Source organism: Molossus molossus, unplaced genomic scaffold (assembly GCF_014108415.1).
Source record: "Molossus molossus isolate mMolMol1 unplaced genomic scaffold, mMolMol1.p scaffold_m16_p_1, whole genome shotgun sequence".
NCBI classification, from domain to species: Eukaryota; Metazoa; Chordata; class Mammalia; order Chiroptera; family Molossidae; genus Molossus; species Molossus molossus.
The window spans coordinates 173,898,772-173,916,726 of NW_023425344.1; the positions used below are offsets into that span (position 1 = coordinate 173,898,772).

General features: G+C 44.5%; 1 protein-coding gene across 2 annotated transcripts in view; it reads right to left on the reverse strand.

The window, feature by feature from the left end:
* Positions 1-17,955, reverse strand: part of LOC118638460 (neuroendocrine protein 7B2) — a 68,355-nt gene that overhangs the window by 12,754 nt on the left and 37,646 nt on the right. For both annotated transcript variants that reach the window (XM_036274362.1, XM_036274351.1), the window contains exon 3: positions 3,151-3,300. In XM_036274362.1, the coding sequence (XP_036130255.1) occupies positions 3,151-3,300 (150 nt within the window). The remainder of the gene's footprint in view (positions 1-3,150; positions 3,301-17,955) is intronic.

Sequence of the window (17,955 nt, forward strand, 5' to 3'; positions counted from 1 at the left end):
ATGACACAAAAACAACATCACCAGACAGTGCTTGAGGTTGTGGGTCATGGTGGTAACGGAGTCAACTTTGAACGCAGACAGACCGGGGCTCAGGGTTCAAATCCTGGCTCAAAAGTGACAGATGGGTTTAGCTGCTGGGGAAAGTTAACTTAGTCTCTCTACGTCCATTTACTCACTTATAAGGTTGGAATCATCACCCACTCTCCTTACAGGCTGCTATGAGAAATAGAGATGAGTATATACACAGCACCTGGCACATAATAGATTTGCTCTTTGTTTTCATTCCTTTCTCGCCGTTGCTCTTTAAATGACAGTTTATACTGTGACTGCTCTTTGAAATAAAGCACTGCCTTCCATTCAAACCCGAGAAAGGGTATCCCCCTTCGCTGCTGCTGTTACCCACACCCTCTTATTACTAGACACCGTGCTCTGAAAACGAGTCGTTGTTTTCTGTCTCCAATGTGCTCTAGAGAGAGTTTAAATAAGGGGACAGGCGATGGATTGTGAATTTTGTGTAGGGCCAGGGGGAAGAAAGGGTTCCTGTCACAGGGATGGTGAACCACCGACGTCAGCGGTAAAGGGGTCTAGCGCAGTCGGCCGGGTGGTCGGGTCTCCCGAGCCCGCTCTGCAGCTCCCCAGCAGCTGAGGCGCCCAGTCTCCGCTGTAGCAGCGGGAAGCCCATGTGGAAGTGGGGCGTGCTGAGCGGATGCCTGCTGTGCTCCCCACCTTCTCTGACCTGTTTATCTACGTTCCTCATCTACAGCAATTAACGTGGAGGGAAGGGAGAGCAAATCGAGAGCATTCTGGCAGTCTGCTTATGGGATCTGTACAACCTTTTCATAAGAGGCGTTTCTCAAGCACCTCTGAGGGCCCAGAGGTACACGAGGCCCTGCTCTGGGAATCTAAGTGTCTTGGGCCCGGCGATGCGCCCTGGAATTCACATCTACCCCTGAGCATGGGCTGAGTTCCGCTGCTCTGTCCAGGGTGAGGGGAGATGGGAGGGAAATCGAGGTTCTTTTCTTTAATTGCTCAACAGCGTGGTGTCGTAATTCCCAGTAAGGCAGATCTCAAGCAACTCCTTACCAAGGATGACCACATCTACAAGTGATTTCCTTTCAAGAATGCAAATTCTGGTAGAACAAAGACTGAGAAATATGTTGGCTTAATAAAATGATAATGAAGGAAATGGCAGATAAATTGTGACAAGAGAGGGTCTGGGAGTTGGGTTCTCATCCAACTCGATCAGCCCACCTCAACTGCTATGTCTCGGAGCTCCTACGTGTTTCATTACATAGATCTGTATTTTATTTTACCAGGTTAACTGACACTGTATGTTTTTTAAAGGCACTGACAACGTCTTCAATTTAACAGAGGAAGAGACCGAGGCCCTGGGAAGTAAAGCAAAGTCAAGTAAATACCGTAGTGAAGACTCGAATTCAGATCTCTTGGCTCTAACTCTGCTTCTCTTTCCATTCTCTTCTAACAGTAGTTCTCAAACCTTAGTACACACCAGGATCATGTGAAAGGCAGGTTAAAACACAGACTTCTGGGTCCTACCCCAGAGTTTCTGATTCAATAGGTCCGAAGCAAGGCCTAAAAGTTTACATTCCCAACAAGTTTCCAGATAAAGCTGGTGCTGCTGGTCTGGGAAACACACCTATAGAACCACTGCAGTACATCCAACCCACTGAACCAAATCCCCATGGGGACTGCTGGTCTTCACACTCAAACTGGGTTCTTTCCTCCTGCCTTCCAACGCCCTCCGTGCAAGTAAAATGCGGCAGAAGCAACTGGCTCTGTGCAGTGGTTTGGTTTCCCCTGCAGTCCTGGGCCAGCATCCCCACATCTGGGCCACATCCAACTACGCTGGTTGTTCCATCCAGGGACGGAGGCTCCCAGGGAAACAGAGACCTCACCCTCAATGAAAAGAGGAGCATCTTTCAGAGAACGTGTCTTCCAGACACAACCTGTACTGTATTTAAGAAGCGCCGAAGGGCCAATGCTGACACACACGTTCAGAGCAAGGCAGTTGTCATGGGGGTTGGGTGCATAGTCCTGAATCAGGGAGACCTGGGTTTGAGTCTGGACTCAGCTCCTCGCGACACAGATAACCTCAGGCATGTTACTGTCTCGGCTTCGGTTTCCACATGAGAGGTAAGGCTAGTAAGTACCAACTAGTATTACGAGGCTTGGGGGAAAAGACTGTTTTGGTGCTAAAAGTGGGCCCAAGCCCAAGGAGAGAGACGCATTACTTACTGGTGCCAAAACTAATTACAACCAGGATGCCATTTAATGAGTCCTCCCCCTGCGTTAGGTGCTCTGCCAAGTGTTTAGCATGGATCATTTCATTTAGTTCCCACAAGGACCCCCATTTTGCAAATGAAGAAACAAAAGTGCAACATGTTTCATTAACATGTTCAAGGTCACATCTTTTGCTCTTGGGTTTGAATTCAGGTAGTCTGAGTCCAGAACCACTACTTTTAACCAGCAGGTAAGCTGCTCAAAGCCCAACATAAGTGGAGCCCACTCACCATCGCTTCTGTTGGGCATTAGAAAAGAGGAACGTGGGAAGAATAGACAAGTAGCCAAGGAAAGTTTCAACTTTCTTCCTTAGCCAACTACTTATCTTACGGGACCCTCTCCCTCTCATGCCACCTCCTCGGCCCCAGGGAAACATTTCAGGATAGACGCTAACTAGTTGAGACATAGTTAAAATGTCGATTGTCAAGAGAAGTAAGGAAAACAAATGGGTTTGGCTAATCCACAAACTAAATAGCCAGTTCCAAAGAGACTAAAAATGGACAGCCGTTGTATCGTGTGTGTGTGTGTGGGGGGGGGGGGGGGGAGGCCTGCATTCTCCCTGCAGAAAAGAGATCAGTGTCTATTTCCAAAGGGGGAGACAGACAGAATGTAAAGCCTTGGCAAGGGAGACCCATGTGGGTGGATCTGAATACCAGAACTCAACAAGGAATGTGTTCTAGAATAAGTTTCCCTTTCCAATCCACTTACACTTCAAAAAAAAAAAAAAAGAGAGAGGGCTCAGTGGTACTGGAAATACTATTTCTCACAATATTTATAGCTGACATTAGAATTTTTAATTTCCTCCCAAAGCCCGTGCCATACATGGGACCCAAAGGGCACGTCCAGTACCTGTTTTTCCAACAGGACACGGATTGGGAGGGTCTGGGTAGCCCTGATCCTCACTGAAGTCCTTGGGAATGTTGTCACCGGTCAGCTCGGCCACAATGTTCGGGATATTGCCGAAAGGACCCAAGTGCTGCAGACCTTCATGAGCTCCACCTGCAGGGAATCAGAAGTAGTTCATTTCAGGGCCATCAAAAGCATTTCAATGAATATTCAGTCAAGCATGTGATAGATGCAATGCCCTGTGCTCTGTGCTGGGGGAGAGAAAACGCATCAAACAATTCCTGCCTCTAGTAAACCTTTAAAACTTTGAAAATGTAGGTGTGGAAACAGATACATCCTGTACATATATCATTTCTACACAAAGTGCATTATATACGTACTACAATAGACATGTCAACACAGCATTATGGGAGCGTAGAAAAGGGAGAGTTTCGTTTGGCTGACAGGATGGGGAGGGCTTCCTGGGCCAGTCGGAACTTGAGCAGCACTGACTCAGACGGGTAGGGCTTTGGAAGCTGGGCATAGAGCTCGTGGCAATGAGGGGAGGTGAGGGAAGAGAAAGGCGAGAACAGGCCAAATAACAATACATAACCAAAAAATCTAGGTAAAGAAAAAGTAATGCCGGCCCTGGCCGGTTTGGCTCAGCGGTTAGAGCATCAGCCTGCGGTCCTGAGAGACCTGGGTTCGGTTCCCGCTAAGGGCATGTACCTCGGTTGCAGTTTGTTCCTGGCCCTGGTTGGTCGTGTGGGTGGCAGCCACTTGATGTGTCCCTTCACGTCGATGTTTCTCTCTCTCTCTCTTCCTCTCTCTCCCTCCCGCTCTATCTGAACAAAAAATGGAAAAATGTCCTCGGGTAAGGATAAAAAAAAAAAAAAAGAAAAAGTAATGCCGCCCCAGAGTGGCTCAGATGGTCAAGTGTCGTCCTGTGCGCCAAAAGGTTGCGGGTTCGATTCCCAGTCAGGGCACATACCTAGATTGTGGGATCAATCTCTATTTGGGGCATGTACGAAAGGTAATTGATCAAGGTTTCTCTCTTACATTCTCCCCCCCACCCCCCGCCCCATCCTCGCCTCTCTAAGCATGTCCTGTGATGAGGGGTGACAAACAGAAAAAGTCACTGTCTTCCTGCCATTGTAAATCAACCATTTCAAGTTCAGTCCATTCATTTTCATCTTTTCTCCTCTGCAAATCTTTTTATACATAAATGTTTATTCATTTTTTTTACTTAATATTAAAACACAAGCGTCTTCGGCTGTGGCTGCATGATCTCTATTCCTGCCGTTGTACATGGCTATGTGGTCTTCAACTCGGCGGCTCTGTCCGCCACGGCACATTAATCCTTCCCCTGTGCGGGATGTTTAGTGTTTCCCAATTTACTCCGAGGCATTTAATTTTTTCCATCTTTTGGATTAATTTGCCTCGGGATAGATTTCCATAAGTCAAATTATGAGGTCAAAGGCTATAAATATTTTTATGGCTTTTTATATTATATTGCCAAACTGCCCTCCCAGGAAGGAGGTACCCATTTATAAAGCATTGTCAACAAAATATGAGACTATCACTTTTACAGCATCCTTATCAGTCTTGGCTTTTACAAAAATAATTTGTATGTTTTCTTTGCTCATTTAAAAGGCTTTTAGAAAAATTACTGTTTTATTTTTAATGTCTTTGATTACCAGGTCAGTCAAATCTTTCCCCATGTGCTTATTACTAGTCTTCATTTCTTTTTTGTGAGTTGTCTGTTCATGCTCTTGGAATTTTCGTATTTCTATTACAAATTTGTGTGAACGTTTTACATAATAAAGATATCAGGCCAATGTATTTCACATTTCCCATAAATATTTTCCCACGTTGTCTGACTTTGAATTCTGGGTATTATAATAATAACTTGTGAACATAAGTTTCTAACATTTGTGTAGACAGATTCATTGCTGTTATTCTCCTTTGTAACTTCTTTTCATCCTGCTGAACTTACAGCACTGTTGTCCCTTCAGAGGTACTACCAACATTTGAATATTTCTTTTAGTTTTTCTACTTTTAAAATTAATGCTTTTATCCACATGCTCTGTGTTTTCGTGCAAGTTGGTAAAATACTTAACCAACTATCCCACCAGAATTTGTTAAGTAATTCTGTCCTTCCCACTTCTTTCATTCCTCCAACAAATACTTGCATGCCCCATACACTGCAAAGCCTGCTCTGAGCACCCAGATACAGCAGTAAATACCAGCATACACTGTGTGACTTGCTTTATTTATACATACAAATGTGCATGGATTTCTGGACTCTGTCTTTTCCTGTGCCCTTAATATCCTGCACAGTACAGGAACCTTACATTTCCAGCATGAGCGCAGATCATTTCTCGGAACAAATTTCTATTTATTAACTTTATTGGGACACAGAGGCCCATGCTTCGAGCTCCCTTAATGCCCAGTCCCCCCGTGCATAGACCTATACACAAAGGACCAAATCAAAATCAAAAGGTGTGCCTGAATTAGAACCCAAATCAGGCTGTAATAACTCCACGCTTGCTCCTTCCCGAGAAGGATGGTCTCGCCAATGCCATGTTACTTAATCCCAGTAGTTGGACGAGGCTCCCTTCCCCCCTGGGTGAGCCAGAGCACTGCCCAGCTGTGCTTTCTGACACTTGCTTTTTTATTTTTATTTTTATTTTTTATTTATTTTTTTCTGGGTGAAGCAGCTCCACTTTGGATTGACACGTGTTTTTCTTCAGAAATGTTAATGTATTTAATAAAATCACGGCCAATTCTTTGTGTCCTAGAAATTGTATTGTCCCTTTGAAGTAACTTTGTGTCACTCTGTTTAATTTATTGTGTTTGATTAAAGTTCATCCTTAAAAGGATAATTTTATCTCCTTTAATTCCAAATTCCCCCAACCCCCATGTATAGACAGCACCAAGTGGTTGGGTGGTTTTGTTTATATTTACATTACATTGTATCTTATTGCTCTGTGATGCGAGAGAGTAGCCTGCAAATTTCTGCATTTAAAAAAAAGTATTATTTTTGTAAATTTTGCATATGAATATTTAAAATATGATGGATTTTATAGAGTCCATAAATGTCTAAATATAGCCAATTACTCAATTATATTCTTTTATGTCCTTATTCATATTTTATCTGTTTAAATTATCATAATCTGATGGATATATGTTAAAATCTACCAATAACTATCAATAAGTATCTACCAATCTACACATACTTACACTTACCGACCAATAAGTGTCAGTCAATCTCTTTTATTTCTTACTGTTTTCACTTGAGCATTTTGATGCTATGCTAATTAACATGGCCCAGAGTATACATTTTCATTTTGATTGTTACTAATTGGCTGTGAAGTAAAAATTAACAAGTCATATTTTGTTTCGTATTTCTTCTATTAGCACTGCGCTCTCAATCTATTGTTTTGTGTTCGGTAAATCTTCGATCGTCCTTTCCTTTTTAACCTTTCTTTATCTTCCTGACGGTTTGTCTGATTCATACTGTGGTGGCTGCCTTCAGAGATCGGTGATTCATATTCATTATCCCACATTAACCCAAGACCTGCAAAAGGTTGAACAGACAGATCAGTACACGTGGTATTGATCTGTTTGGAGCTTTGTACACTCCTGGCCACCGCTGTGCTTGCCAGAGGGCATGTGCTCTGGTGTGTCAATACACGTCTCAGCATTGAAAGCACCCCAGCCTGAAGTGCCAGGAATTACCCAACTTGGCTCAAGGGAGAATGCATGCCTTAATGCTCCATTAGTAATTAATGAAGGAATCAAACACAGTTTCCTTTATGGAAGGCCTGCCAAGGCTCTGTTTACCTCTGTGCACCAGGGCCATTAAAATGAATGCCGCACTTGTTGGAAGCAACAGATGTTTAGCACCAGGAGATACGTTATAACACAGGCTCTTTAAAAACTACACTTCATGACATCGAATCGAGAAACACGCACTGAGGTGGGAACTGTGGGAGACACGTAGCAGTAACAAATGCTATCTATCCATTACACTCCAGGCCCCTGAATGTTATAGACAAGAAAAGTAACTATGTAAAAAACATAATTTAATAATTATAATGAATTGATAAGTTCATTATCGATTATATATCAGAAAATGATATAGTTGAGTATACAACCAAATGTTAGTTAGCTGATTCATTATACTGTTTAGGTTTTCTATCTATTACAGTGGAAACCAAGTCAACCAAAATGTCATGATGCTATTAATGGTGTTTGGTCCATTTGTCCCTCTCTCAACCAAATACATATAATTAAATCATTAATTTTTCTGTTAGACTAAATATGTATTGAGCATATATCAGGACCTGGACAATGTGTTAGAGGGTCAATGATGAACCAGATAAATGTGGGCCCTGCTCTGATAGTATTTAGTCTATAGGGGATACACAAAGAAAGAAACACTTAAAATGCAGAGTTGTGATGCACTTATAATGTAACTGGGATACAGCAAGATGTCACAGGTGTGTGGAGGAGAAACACCTAACCCAGATCTAAGACTGGAGGACTTCCTGTAAGAAGCAACACATTGATGATTATAGAAGATATAAATGTGAAAGACCTGGTTCCTGCTCTCTAGTTAGTTCTTCATTCTCATTGGTTATTTAAGGCTAATAAAATAAGCCAATGTCGTGGCCCTGGTTGGTTTGGCTCATCAGTTAGGCCGCCTGAGCACTGAAGGGTCGCACATTTGATTCTAGGTCAAGGGTACATGCCTGGGTTGCAAGGTCCCATCCCTGGCCCCAGTCTGAGCATGTGCAGGAGGCAACCAACTGATGTGTCTTTCTCACATCAATGTCTCTCTCTCTCTCTCTCTCTCTCCCCCCCTCTCCCTCCCTTCCACTCTCTCTACAAATCAATGGGAAAAAAATATATCCTTGGGTGAGGATTCAATAAATAATAAGAAGCCAATGGTATGTGATAAGACATATTCTCTGATAAAATTCATTTTGGTACAGATTATAAATGATGTAGACATTCAGGAAACAAGGAACCTGCCAGGGCAACTTCCATGGAAGAGGTGACACGTGAGTTGAATCACGAAAGACAGAACCCATGCTTACAGGTGGCAAAGGAAAAGGGCACAGAGGTGGGTGCGAGCACGGACTGTCTGAACATCAGTGCTGAGCACGGCTGGGGCAGGGAGACGCTGCCCGGAGGGGAGAAGGCAGTGCCCAGCAGACAAGAGTGGATTATATCATGATAAACAGCAACCAAAGCTCTCTGGTAGGAGAGCGACGTAATAATTGGATATTGTGTAGAACATTAATTTAGCAAACTTTTAAAGCCCTGGTTCCCACCAAGGGGTGCACATGAGAATCACTTGTGGAGTTTTTGGTTTCTTTAAACCGCTCTGCTCCTGCTTCCAAACCAATGTATCCAACTGTTCTTCTGAAGACCACTCTGCCAAGGTAGGTCGGAGGACAGTTGGGAAAGCTTGCTCTCACGCTAGCGCTGAAACTCAGAGGTAAAGAGACAGGATTGGGGTTAGGGTGGTCACAACATGAGTAGAAATATTAGAGATTTCCAACAGGGCACAAGGGAGAAATGAGTCAAGAGTCCCTGAAGTTTCAAGGTCGGGAGGCTCCCTGATTCGGGAACATAATGCCATTGATAGAGACAAGGCCTTTCGCTCCAGCTTTACAATTATTTTAGAATGAATTCATTCTGCCCTGTGGTGACACTTTAGTTATCTGTTTCCATCACAGCCATAGCACTCCACAAATGTCTTTAGAATAAACAGAAAGTATTTCATTTTGGCCAAATAAGTGCTAAGCCCAGTTTTGTTTATATAAATTTGCCTTATACAATAAAATTTTTACCAGGCAGTTGTTTATTTTTAAGCTCTAGATATCAAGTTATCGATGATTTCTTTTTCTTTTCTTTTCTTTTCTTTTTTTTTTTTTGCATTGTTTTGGCAATAAAGTGCCAGTCAGTTTCATGTTCAGAGGCTACGCAGAGCAGGGAGTGAGAAGAAGGAGAAGGAGACCTGGGTTGGTCTGATCTGGGTTAAGGCCCTTAAATCTCCTTCTTGGCTTGCATTGGAACACTTCCTGGAAGTCTGTTGAGGCTCTTTTCCACACCTTGGGGTTTTCCTTCAACAGCTTCCAGCTCTTTCCTATGTTCCCGTCACCTGCTTTGTGCCTGGATCCTTCCTCCTCCTCATCAGCTGGGTGGTTGAGCTCGGTTTCAGTTGGCTATCTGGTCAACCTCAGCCCCAGCTTCCTCACCCCTGGGCTTCAGGTCTCAACATGGCAGCTCCCAGCAAGACTCCTGAGGACCACCAACTGGGGTTCAGCTCTCCCTATATGCCCTTATTCAGAAAAGGGCGTGAACTTTTTTGGTTACTTAAAAATGCCTTTCAGTTTCAAATGAACTTTCTTACCTTAGTGATTTTGAAGATCAGTGGCCAAAATCTAGTAAATGAAAATATGAAATTGAATACATACTGACCCCCCCAGATTTTACCTTGGCTCTGAGGAGTCATGGGCTTTTTGCTGTGTTGGTTGGGTTTTTAGCTGTTTAGTTGTAGAATACATCTGATATAATACCAAATCTTGATGTCATTTGACCTGCCTAAATGTAGTGCATGAAAAACAAAATCTGAGTGAACTAAGGTTTCCAATGAAAGTAACATCTCACTTAATTTCTTTACTGGAGAACATGGTTTTTCATATAGTATCCAGATCACTGACACGCCTCCTTAAACATCAGTATTCATTTATTTAGCCATATTAAAGGAAATTCTTCACTATGAATTTTAGGTAAATAAACTGCAGCTTTGGAATACAACTGTTAACAGTGTTGTAGCAGTGTGTCCTCACCGAACAGTAAAATGTATTCAATGACACAACTACGTTAAACGGTCCCAGCTGGTATGGCTTTTAAAGTTCTTTGTCTCCCTCCCTTGTAAGTTAGTAATACAAGTCATCCCAAATCCTTTCCATAATAAAGTACAGTACATAAAGGAATAAACTGAAGAGTGGGCCTGGGCCCGAAAAGTCGTGTCTTTTAAGTTGCTTTGCCACACACACGAATCGTAGGAGGATCTTGTCATAATGCGGATTCTGAGTGAACAGGTGAGGGGGGGTGGGGCTTGAGACTCTGCACTCGGAACAAGCTCCCAGGTGATGCCAATGCTGTCAGCTCATGAACTGTACTTTCGATAGCAAAGGGCTGGAAAGGGAGCTAGCCAGACTTACTCGTGTTATATACAAAATACGACTAAATTAGCTCTGAGAAAGACCATGCAGTGACCATCTTGGTTCACAGAGCAGTGTGGCTGCTGAGAGACCTTTTAAAACCACCTCACACCTGTTTGAATGGCTACTATCAACAAGACAAGTAATAACAAGTGTTGGAGAAATTGTAGAGAAAAAAGCAACCCTCATTCACTGCTGGTGGGAATGTAAACTGTTATAGTCACTACGGAAAACAGTATGGAGGTTCCTCAAAAAATAAGAATAGATTTACCACATGACCCAGCAATCCCTCTTCTGAGTATTTCCCTGAAAATTTTCAAAACATGTCTTCACAAAGATATAGGCACTACAGCATTAGTCACAGTGACCAAGACATGGAAACAAGCAAAGTGTCCTTTGCTAGATGACTGGATAAAGGAGATGTGGTACATCTATACAATGGAATACTACTTAGCCATAAGAAAAGATGAAATACTGCCATTTGTGACAAGGATGGATCTTGAGAGTATCATGTTAAGTGAAATAAGCCAGACAGAAAAAGTCAAGAACCACATGATTTTGCTCAAATGGGGATATAAAACTGAAAGCAACAAATGAAAAAATAAGACAAACAAAAACTCATAGCCCTGGCCAGTTTTGCTCAGTGGTTAGAGCATCAGCCCACGGACCAGAGAGTCCTGGGTTCGGTTCCCGCTAAGGGCACGTACCTTGGTTGCAGTTTGTCCCCGGCCCTGGTTGGGGTCGTGTGGGTGGCAGCCACTCGATGTGTCTCTCTCACATCGATGTTTCTCTCTCTCTCTCTTCCCCCCCTCTCCCTCCTGCTCTATCTGAAGATAAATGCAAAAATGTCCTCAGGTGAGGATTAAAAACAAAAAAGTCATAGACACAGACAACAGTATGGTGGTTACCAAAGGGATGGGAGGTGGGGGGATGTAGTAATGGATAAAGGGGGTCAAATATATGGTGACGGAAGGAGATTTGACTTTTGGTGGTACACATAGTGCAATATACAGACGATATAGCATAGAATTGTATACTTGACACTTATATAGTTTAATCAATCTCACCCAATTAAATAAATAAATAAAAAAGAAAGCTGATGCAGAAAAAAACACACACACAAAAAAAAACAAAAACAAGAAAACACCACTGAGGCTTCAGCTGTAGCTAGAGTTGAAGGCCTTTTATTTAAGGTTTTACTCTAATTAAAGAGGCGCTCCATGATTTCACGAGAAAAGGATCCCACAGCAAGCACCTGTCTCATTCAAACGCATTCTGTGGGCATCGGAGGTAAACACCTCCCTCAGAAGGTAAGTTCTCACACGATGAGTGATGTTCTTTATGATGATGCAAGAGCCCCTCCTGGCTGGGGCGGGTGGAGGCAGTTTTGATAGAAGTCAAGCTTGGTCAGAAATGAAGAAAATAAATGGGGCCAACACCACATCCCTCCTTTTTGTAATATTATGGTTTCCAAAGTTTCAAAGTACTTTTATAGCCTTATTAAAAATGTTTTAATGAGGTCAGTAGGACAAGAATTACTACCCATAATTGTAAATGCAAAGTGAGTGCTGGGATTGTGTTACTTGCCTAAAGCCACTGAGTAACCTGGTGAGACTGGGCACCAGCACTGTCCCCAGCCACGGCACCAGGAGAGCCCCCTTGCGGCCGGATAAGCCCACCCACGCCCTTTACACTGGGTTCCCATCTTCCAATGATGAGATTAACTCTAGCTCAGGAGCAATCATTGCTAGAATAACCTGTCAGAGTAATAGGGGCCCCTTATATTTTCTAGCTCACTCTGAGGATCCAAAGTGTCAGTGACCTGGGCCGGGAGTGGGGTCAACATCCCACTCTAGCCGGCACCAGTGGGATGGGAATGACGCAGGGAGGGGGAGCCAGCCACGGTCCTTGCTACTATGGTTCTCGCTGTCTCAATGCAGCCTCTTGAAGGCTTGATGGTTTCAAGCAGTGATTTCAACCTTTTTCATGTCATAGCACACATAAACGAATTACTAAAATTCTGTGGCTCACCAAAAAATGGTATATTTTTTTTTTTACCAATTTGACAAAATAAAAAGATTGGGTAAAATTTTGATTCATTCACACCGGAGGGCTATTGTTGTGTTGGCTATTGTCATTTCTTTATTGGATGACCTCAGGGAGAGGTCAGCGACCCCGACTAGTCAGGTGGTGCATGTTTGAAACCTTCTTGCGGGACCCCGGTTGCAAACGGCTGGGTTTGAGCATCCAGACACAGCCCCTGCCCTGCAGACCCTGCCTCGCCACCTGGTAACACCCTGACCAGCCTGCAGACTCATCCCTACCCCACCGCTGCCCGTAGCCCTGCTGGGGCTGCCTGTGGAACCAGGCAACTGGGCATCGGGGCTGGGCAATAAAGGAGAATTGTGGCAGGGCAGCCCGGTGCCAAGGAGCCAGTCACCCACCTCGTAAAAAGGGAGTTCCGTGAGGAGAGTCTGGCAGGGAGTGGGCACACTCTCTGAATACCAGCCATTCAGCTGAAGGGAAAGGATCCAGCAGCTTTCACTTATGTTACCACAAGCAGCAGACGCTAAAAATACACTGTGGTCTCTGCCTTCACTCCTCCGGCACGTCTCCATACATCATTTATGAAGCAACGACCTGTTTTTCCTTTGTTAACGTCAGGGAGACAGACGAAGAGTCAGATAGGTTCTTCCAACGAATGCGGCCCCCCCTTGGTTTCCCCTCAGACTCCCCAGCGCTGAAGGGGCAGAAGAGAGGCACCCAAGGAAAGGAGGCAGGAGCACGGGGCGGGGGGGACTAAAGTGGGTGGATGAGGAGTCTGACATCGGGTGTCAGAGGCTGCAGAGTGGGACAGAAGGGGGTGAGGCAGGACCAGGTCAGCATGCGGCCCCTGGGTGGACACACGGGGACGCTGACGAACCCCAAGTCCCAGGAAATCCTCAGGGCCTTACTGAGAAAGGTCTGGCTGGCCCCAAAAGTTTTGTTTTTTTCCACGACTTGTAAACACACAGAAAGCACGATCGCTCCTCAGAGACCGGAGGACTATTCTGTCCCCTTGCGCACAGTCCACGCCCTGGCTGTCTTGTCGGCACAGCCTTCAGGCGGCTTCGCTGCGTGTGATCTCCTGAAGGCAACCCCGTTAGCCCTCACTCGTGGGCGGAGGGGAACCACCTGAAAGAAATGACCAGCTTAAGTGTGGGATGTTAAAATTATAGATGTCTAATATCCACGTGTCTGCTTCCTTCAACCCAGGTACTTTAAATGAGCGAAAGAGAAGAACTAAAAAGAATTAAGAGCAGTTTCTGTACATGTCCATCTTCAAAATCACCCCTGGGTATTCAGACCTTTTTTTGCTTTGACTTCTGATGAGAAACGAGAGTCCCCAAATCCAACATCGTTATGAAAAGCAACGACTTTTCCTTTACTGAGGACCCACAGGCAAGAGAGAACCTTCTATACACAGACTCCTCTCCTAGCTCCCCGATGTTAGGGCCCTGGGTTCAAGTCCACCTTCTGCCACACTTCTATTAACACCCCAGCCTTGGGAGATCTATTTCCTTCTTAACTTGGAGAAAGTATGCTTGTGGGAGGATTTAGATTACATCTAAAATGCTCAGCTCAGCACCTGGTATGTATGTAGTAAGCATTCCATAAATGTTAGCTGCTTCTAGTATCCAATCAACGTTTCCCTACAGCACAATGAACAGAGCCCACGTTGATGATCCTACATATTCTTCATGTTGGTGCTCACAGTCCTGTGTTTGGGGAGGTGACAACAGGGCCTCAAAGCAGCTGAGCTCTGCATGAGCAGGGGTGCGGAGCTCCTTCTCAACCTAGGACAAAATAATTACTACTTGGACTCATCCTACTCTTTTTTTTTTCCTCTAAGACAGGCAACCCCCATCCTCATCCAGGCGACATAATCTCTCTCTCAGGGATCTGCCGTCCGGTCACAGGAGGCTAAACACACGTAGGTCAACACACATCTGATGTGTGCGCTGGTTCGGTGGAAGGGGCAGTGAGCACTAAGGGGACAGAGGTGTGTGTCCTGGAATGAGAACATGAACATACGGTCGCATGGAAGCTGAGTCAACCCTCCTCCTCCCTAGTAACAAAATGTAGTTGGAGCTGTTTCGAATGGTGAGGACTTGTGTTGCAATCTCCACATTCTCTAAACCCATGACAAGTGACCCCGGAGCACACAGCATTTGGTAATTGAGAAAAACAAAGGAATGATTCTATCTCTGCTGAATTGGCTTATTCACTGATGTGTCCCCAGGGAAGGAGGCCGGTCCAGACGGTTTGCTAGAGCCGTCCTAACGCTGTGCGTGCAGCCCGGGTCCCTCGCAGGGACTTCCCCACGGGGACTTCCCCACGTGGCCCACATCGGCACACGCACCGCATTTTGCTGGCTCCGTCCTATAGTGCAGGAGAGGTCTCAACTGAGCGGAGCCTGCTGGCAGAGAAGCAAAATAAAACTCATTGTTCAGATATTTTGTCTTGAAAGTCACTTGTTTTCATTCCTTCTCTTTCTTCTGCTCCCCACCCCCATACGAGGATCTGAAAAACTCAGGGTCCTCTGGGACCAAAGGCAACATTATCGTCATCCACTCCGAGGCACGCAAGCAGCTAGCGAGGCTGGGCCCGAGCGCGGGGTTGTAGCCTTCCCATCTCCATGTGGTCCCAATTTAGGATCACAAGCACAGTTGTTTATTTTAGAAAAGCTTTTTAGTTCACTTTTAAGGTATTTTGCTTAGGCATTGCTTGCTTTTGCAAAAGAAGAAAACATGTGTCTCCCCCTCCCCCACAACGGTGTTTGTTTTGGCTGTTTACTCATTTACAAAAGTTCGCATTGGATTCTGTGAATTTAAACAATTTCCCTGCAGCCACCACAAGCCTGGCCCCTCCCCAACACATCCACACAGAACCCACAATTAAAATAAAACATATTAATTTGAAAATGAGGCATTGTTAGGATGGCTGTGAACTTTGTAGGTTTTGAAAAAGGCATTTTAATAGGTAATTTGCAACAGCGCTTGCAAGCCCCTTCGTGTAACTCTATTTGCTGCCTGAAATGAAGCCTCTACTCAGCCATTTGTGCGGAGGCCAAGTCTGTATTGAGGTTAAGGGCCATTTGGGGGCCCTTTAAAAACTTGATTCTGTAATTCTTGCTGAGAGTATGGCTAAAATGAGAGTCAGAGCAGAGCTGAAGCTAAGGTATCAACTACTGTTAAAAAAAAAAAATTACGGGACCCAGAACAAAGTTTGGTGGGGGTTGGGATTCAGTGAGGGCACAGACAAAACTGAAAGAGTCAAACTCTAGCACCTAGTTTCAGTGACCTGCTATTTTGGATTATTTATTTAAAATATGTTTTTATAGATTTTTTTTTTTAGAGAGAGGAAGGGAGAGAGAGAAGCATAACGTGAGAGAGGAACATGCATCAGCTGCCTCCCGCACGCCCCCTACTGGGGACGGAGCCCACAACCTCCGCATGTGCCCTGACCGGGAATCCAACTGGGACCTCTTGGTCCATGGGACAACGCTCAACCACTGAGCCACACCGGCTGGGGTCTTAGATGCTTTAAAGCCCCCAGCTGCATCTTCTTTCTGAAACTTGACTCACGGATGACATCCTTTGTGCTCACATCCCTGTTCTCAAAGACCCGGCAAGTCCAGTGTGCCTCTCCTTCGGGTAAGGTTCTCTACTACCGTGATAATGAGCACTGACTAACGTGTGTACTCGGCTCCCGTGTAATATATTTGCACTTTAGAGACTCTCTGGTGTGGTTATTTAAATTACAGATTACATTCAGTATTATTTTGTATTAGTTTCTGGTGTACAGCATAATGGTTAGCCAATCTTATACTGTACAAAGTGTGGAATAATTATTTCAAATGTAAAGTAGTGACTTCACTAACAGGAACTCCAGGCCCCCTGGTGTACCTACTAAAGGACAGGCAGGGTATGTCAAGTTCGCAGGTCAGGAGAAGGGGCAATGACATTTATGATCCCGGTGGGCAGGCAGAGACCAAGGTAAGTAGAACACCAGAGTCCAAACCAGAGCCAAGTAAATGGACAAGAGCTTCACAATTAGTGAATAAGCGTCCAAGGACATAGTCTCCAACACTAAAGAAAATAATAGAGCAGACAGGCGGAAGCCTGAGAAACTGGGACGAAATGAATGGGGAGCAGTTGATGACGTCAGCCCCGGGACATCTCGATGGTGGAGGTGGTCCTCTGCCCGGACTCAAGCCCTTGGGTGGATTTGTGAAGGCTGAGCTTTCCTAGCCAGCCTGGGCTTTCCAGGGCGAGTAGGTCACTGGGCCATAAGGCTGAGGAGGAGGTGTGCCGAAGGGGCAGCGGAGGCCCTGGTGGGCCCATTTTGGCCAGTGGAGGCGGGCCTGACAGTGCTGTGCAGCCCAGACCCCCTTCTATTGCTGGCTTGGTGTTGTCTCCTCTCGGAGGTTCTGCACTGGCCAGGGGAGCAGCACCCTGGCCGTACTGGGGGTACATGAGTCAGGAATGCAATGATTTCACCTGGCTGTCCCCTCTGCTCATCTGTAGATTTAAGAAAAGGGGACGGGACTCGGGTCGGGGAGGGCCTTCTGGGTTGTTCTCACTTGGCCTGACGAAGTCAAACCTGCATTAACTGTCAGTCTCCTGCTTCCCCTTCCTCCGCCCGACGCTGCTATAAATAAGGACACATCTTTTTTAAATAGCTAGCATAAACATTTGTCTTGGACAAACAGTGATCTCCTGGTAGGACATTCTTTTCTGTTTCTGAGTTTCTGGCAGTTATTACCTTTTTTTTTTTGGTCTTCATTTTTAAAAAAAATTCCAGCCTCAAGAGGGGAGGGCAGGTGGTCTTTGGGGGGAGGGGGTTTGCGCAGACTGGTTCCTCTGCAAGCTTCTGCTACAGTTTTTCTGGCCTGTGGTTTTCCTGTCCACACAAATACTCCCAGCTTCTTCCTTTTGTATCCATGTCATCTCTGCCTAGAATTTTATTTTTTTTAATGGCTTCAACCTCCCCACCCATCCACAACCCAAATTTTAACTAGAGCTACTGATGAGAAACAATGGTGGCCTCAGTAAATTTCACAGCCTCTCTTTCCTTGGAATAACCACAGCGGCACCGTCTGATAGAACCATAATGTGAGGACAGCACAGGGAATAGTCAGTAATGTCGTAATAACTGCATACGGCGACAGATGGGCACTAGACTTATTGGAGGGGAGATCATTTCATCGTAAACTACATGAAAAATATTGAAAATGTAAATTATTGAAAAATAATTTTAAAAATTAAAAAGCAAATCAATAAAGAATTTAAAAAGAGAGAAATATAATGTGAGTCACAGAGGTAATTTTATTTTTTAAATTTTATTTTTCTATTACAGTTGACAATATTATATTAGTTTCAGGTGTATACCCAAGTGATTAGACATTATATAACTTACTAAGTGATCTCCTTGATAAATCTTGTACCCATCTGACACCATATATATATATGTATTAGAATATTATTGACTACATTCCCTATGCTGTACTTTACATTCCCATGACTATTCTGTAACTACCTAT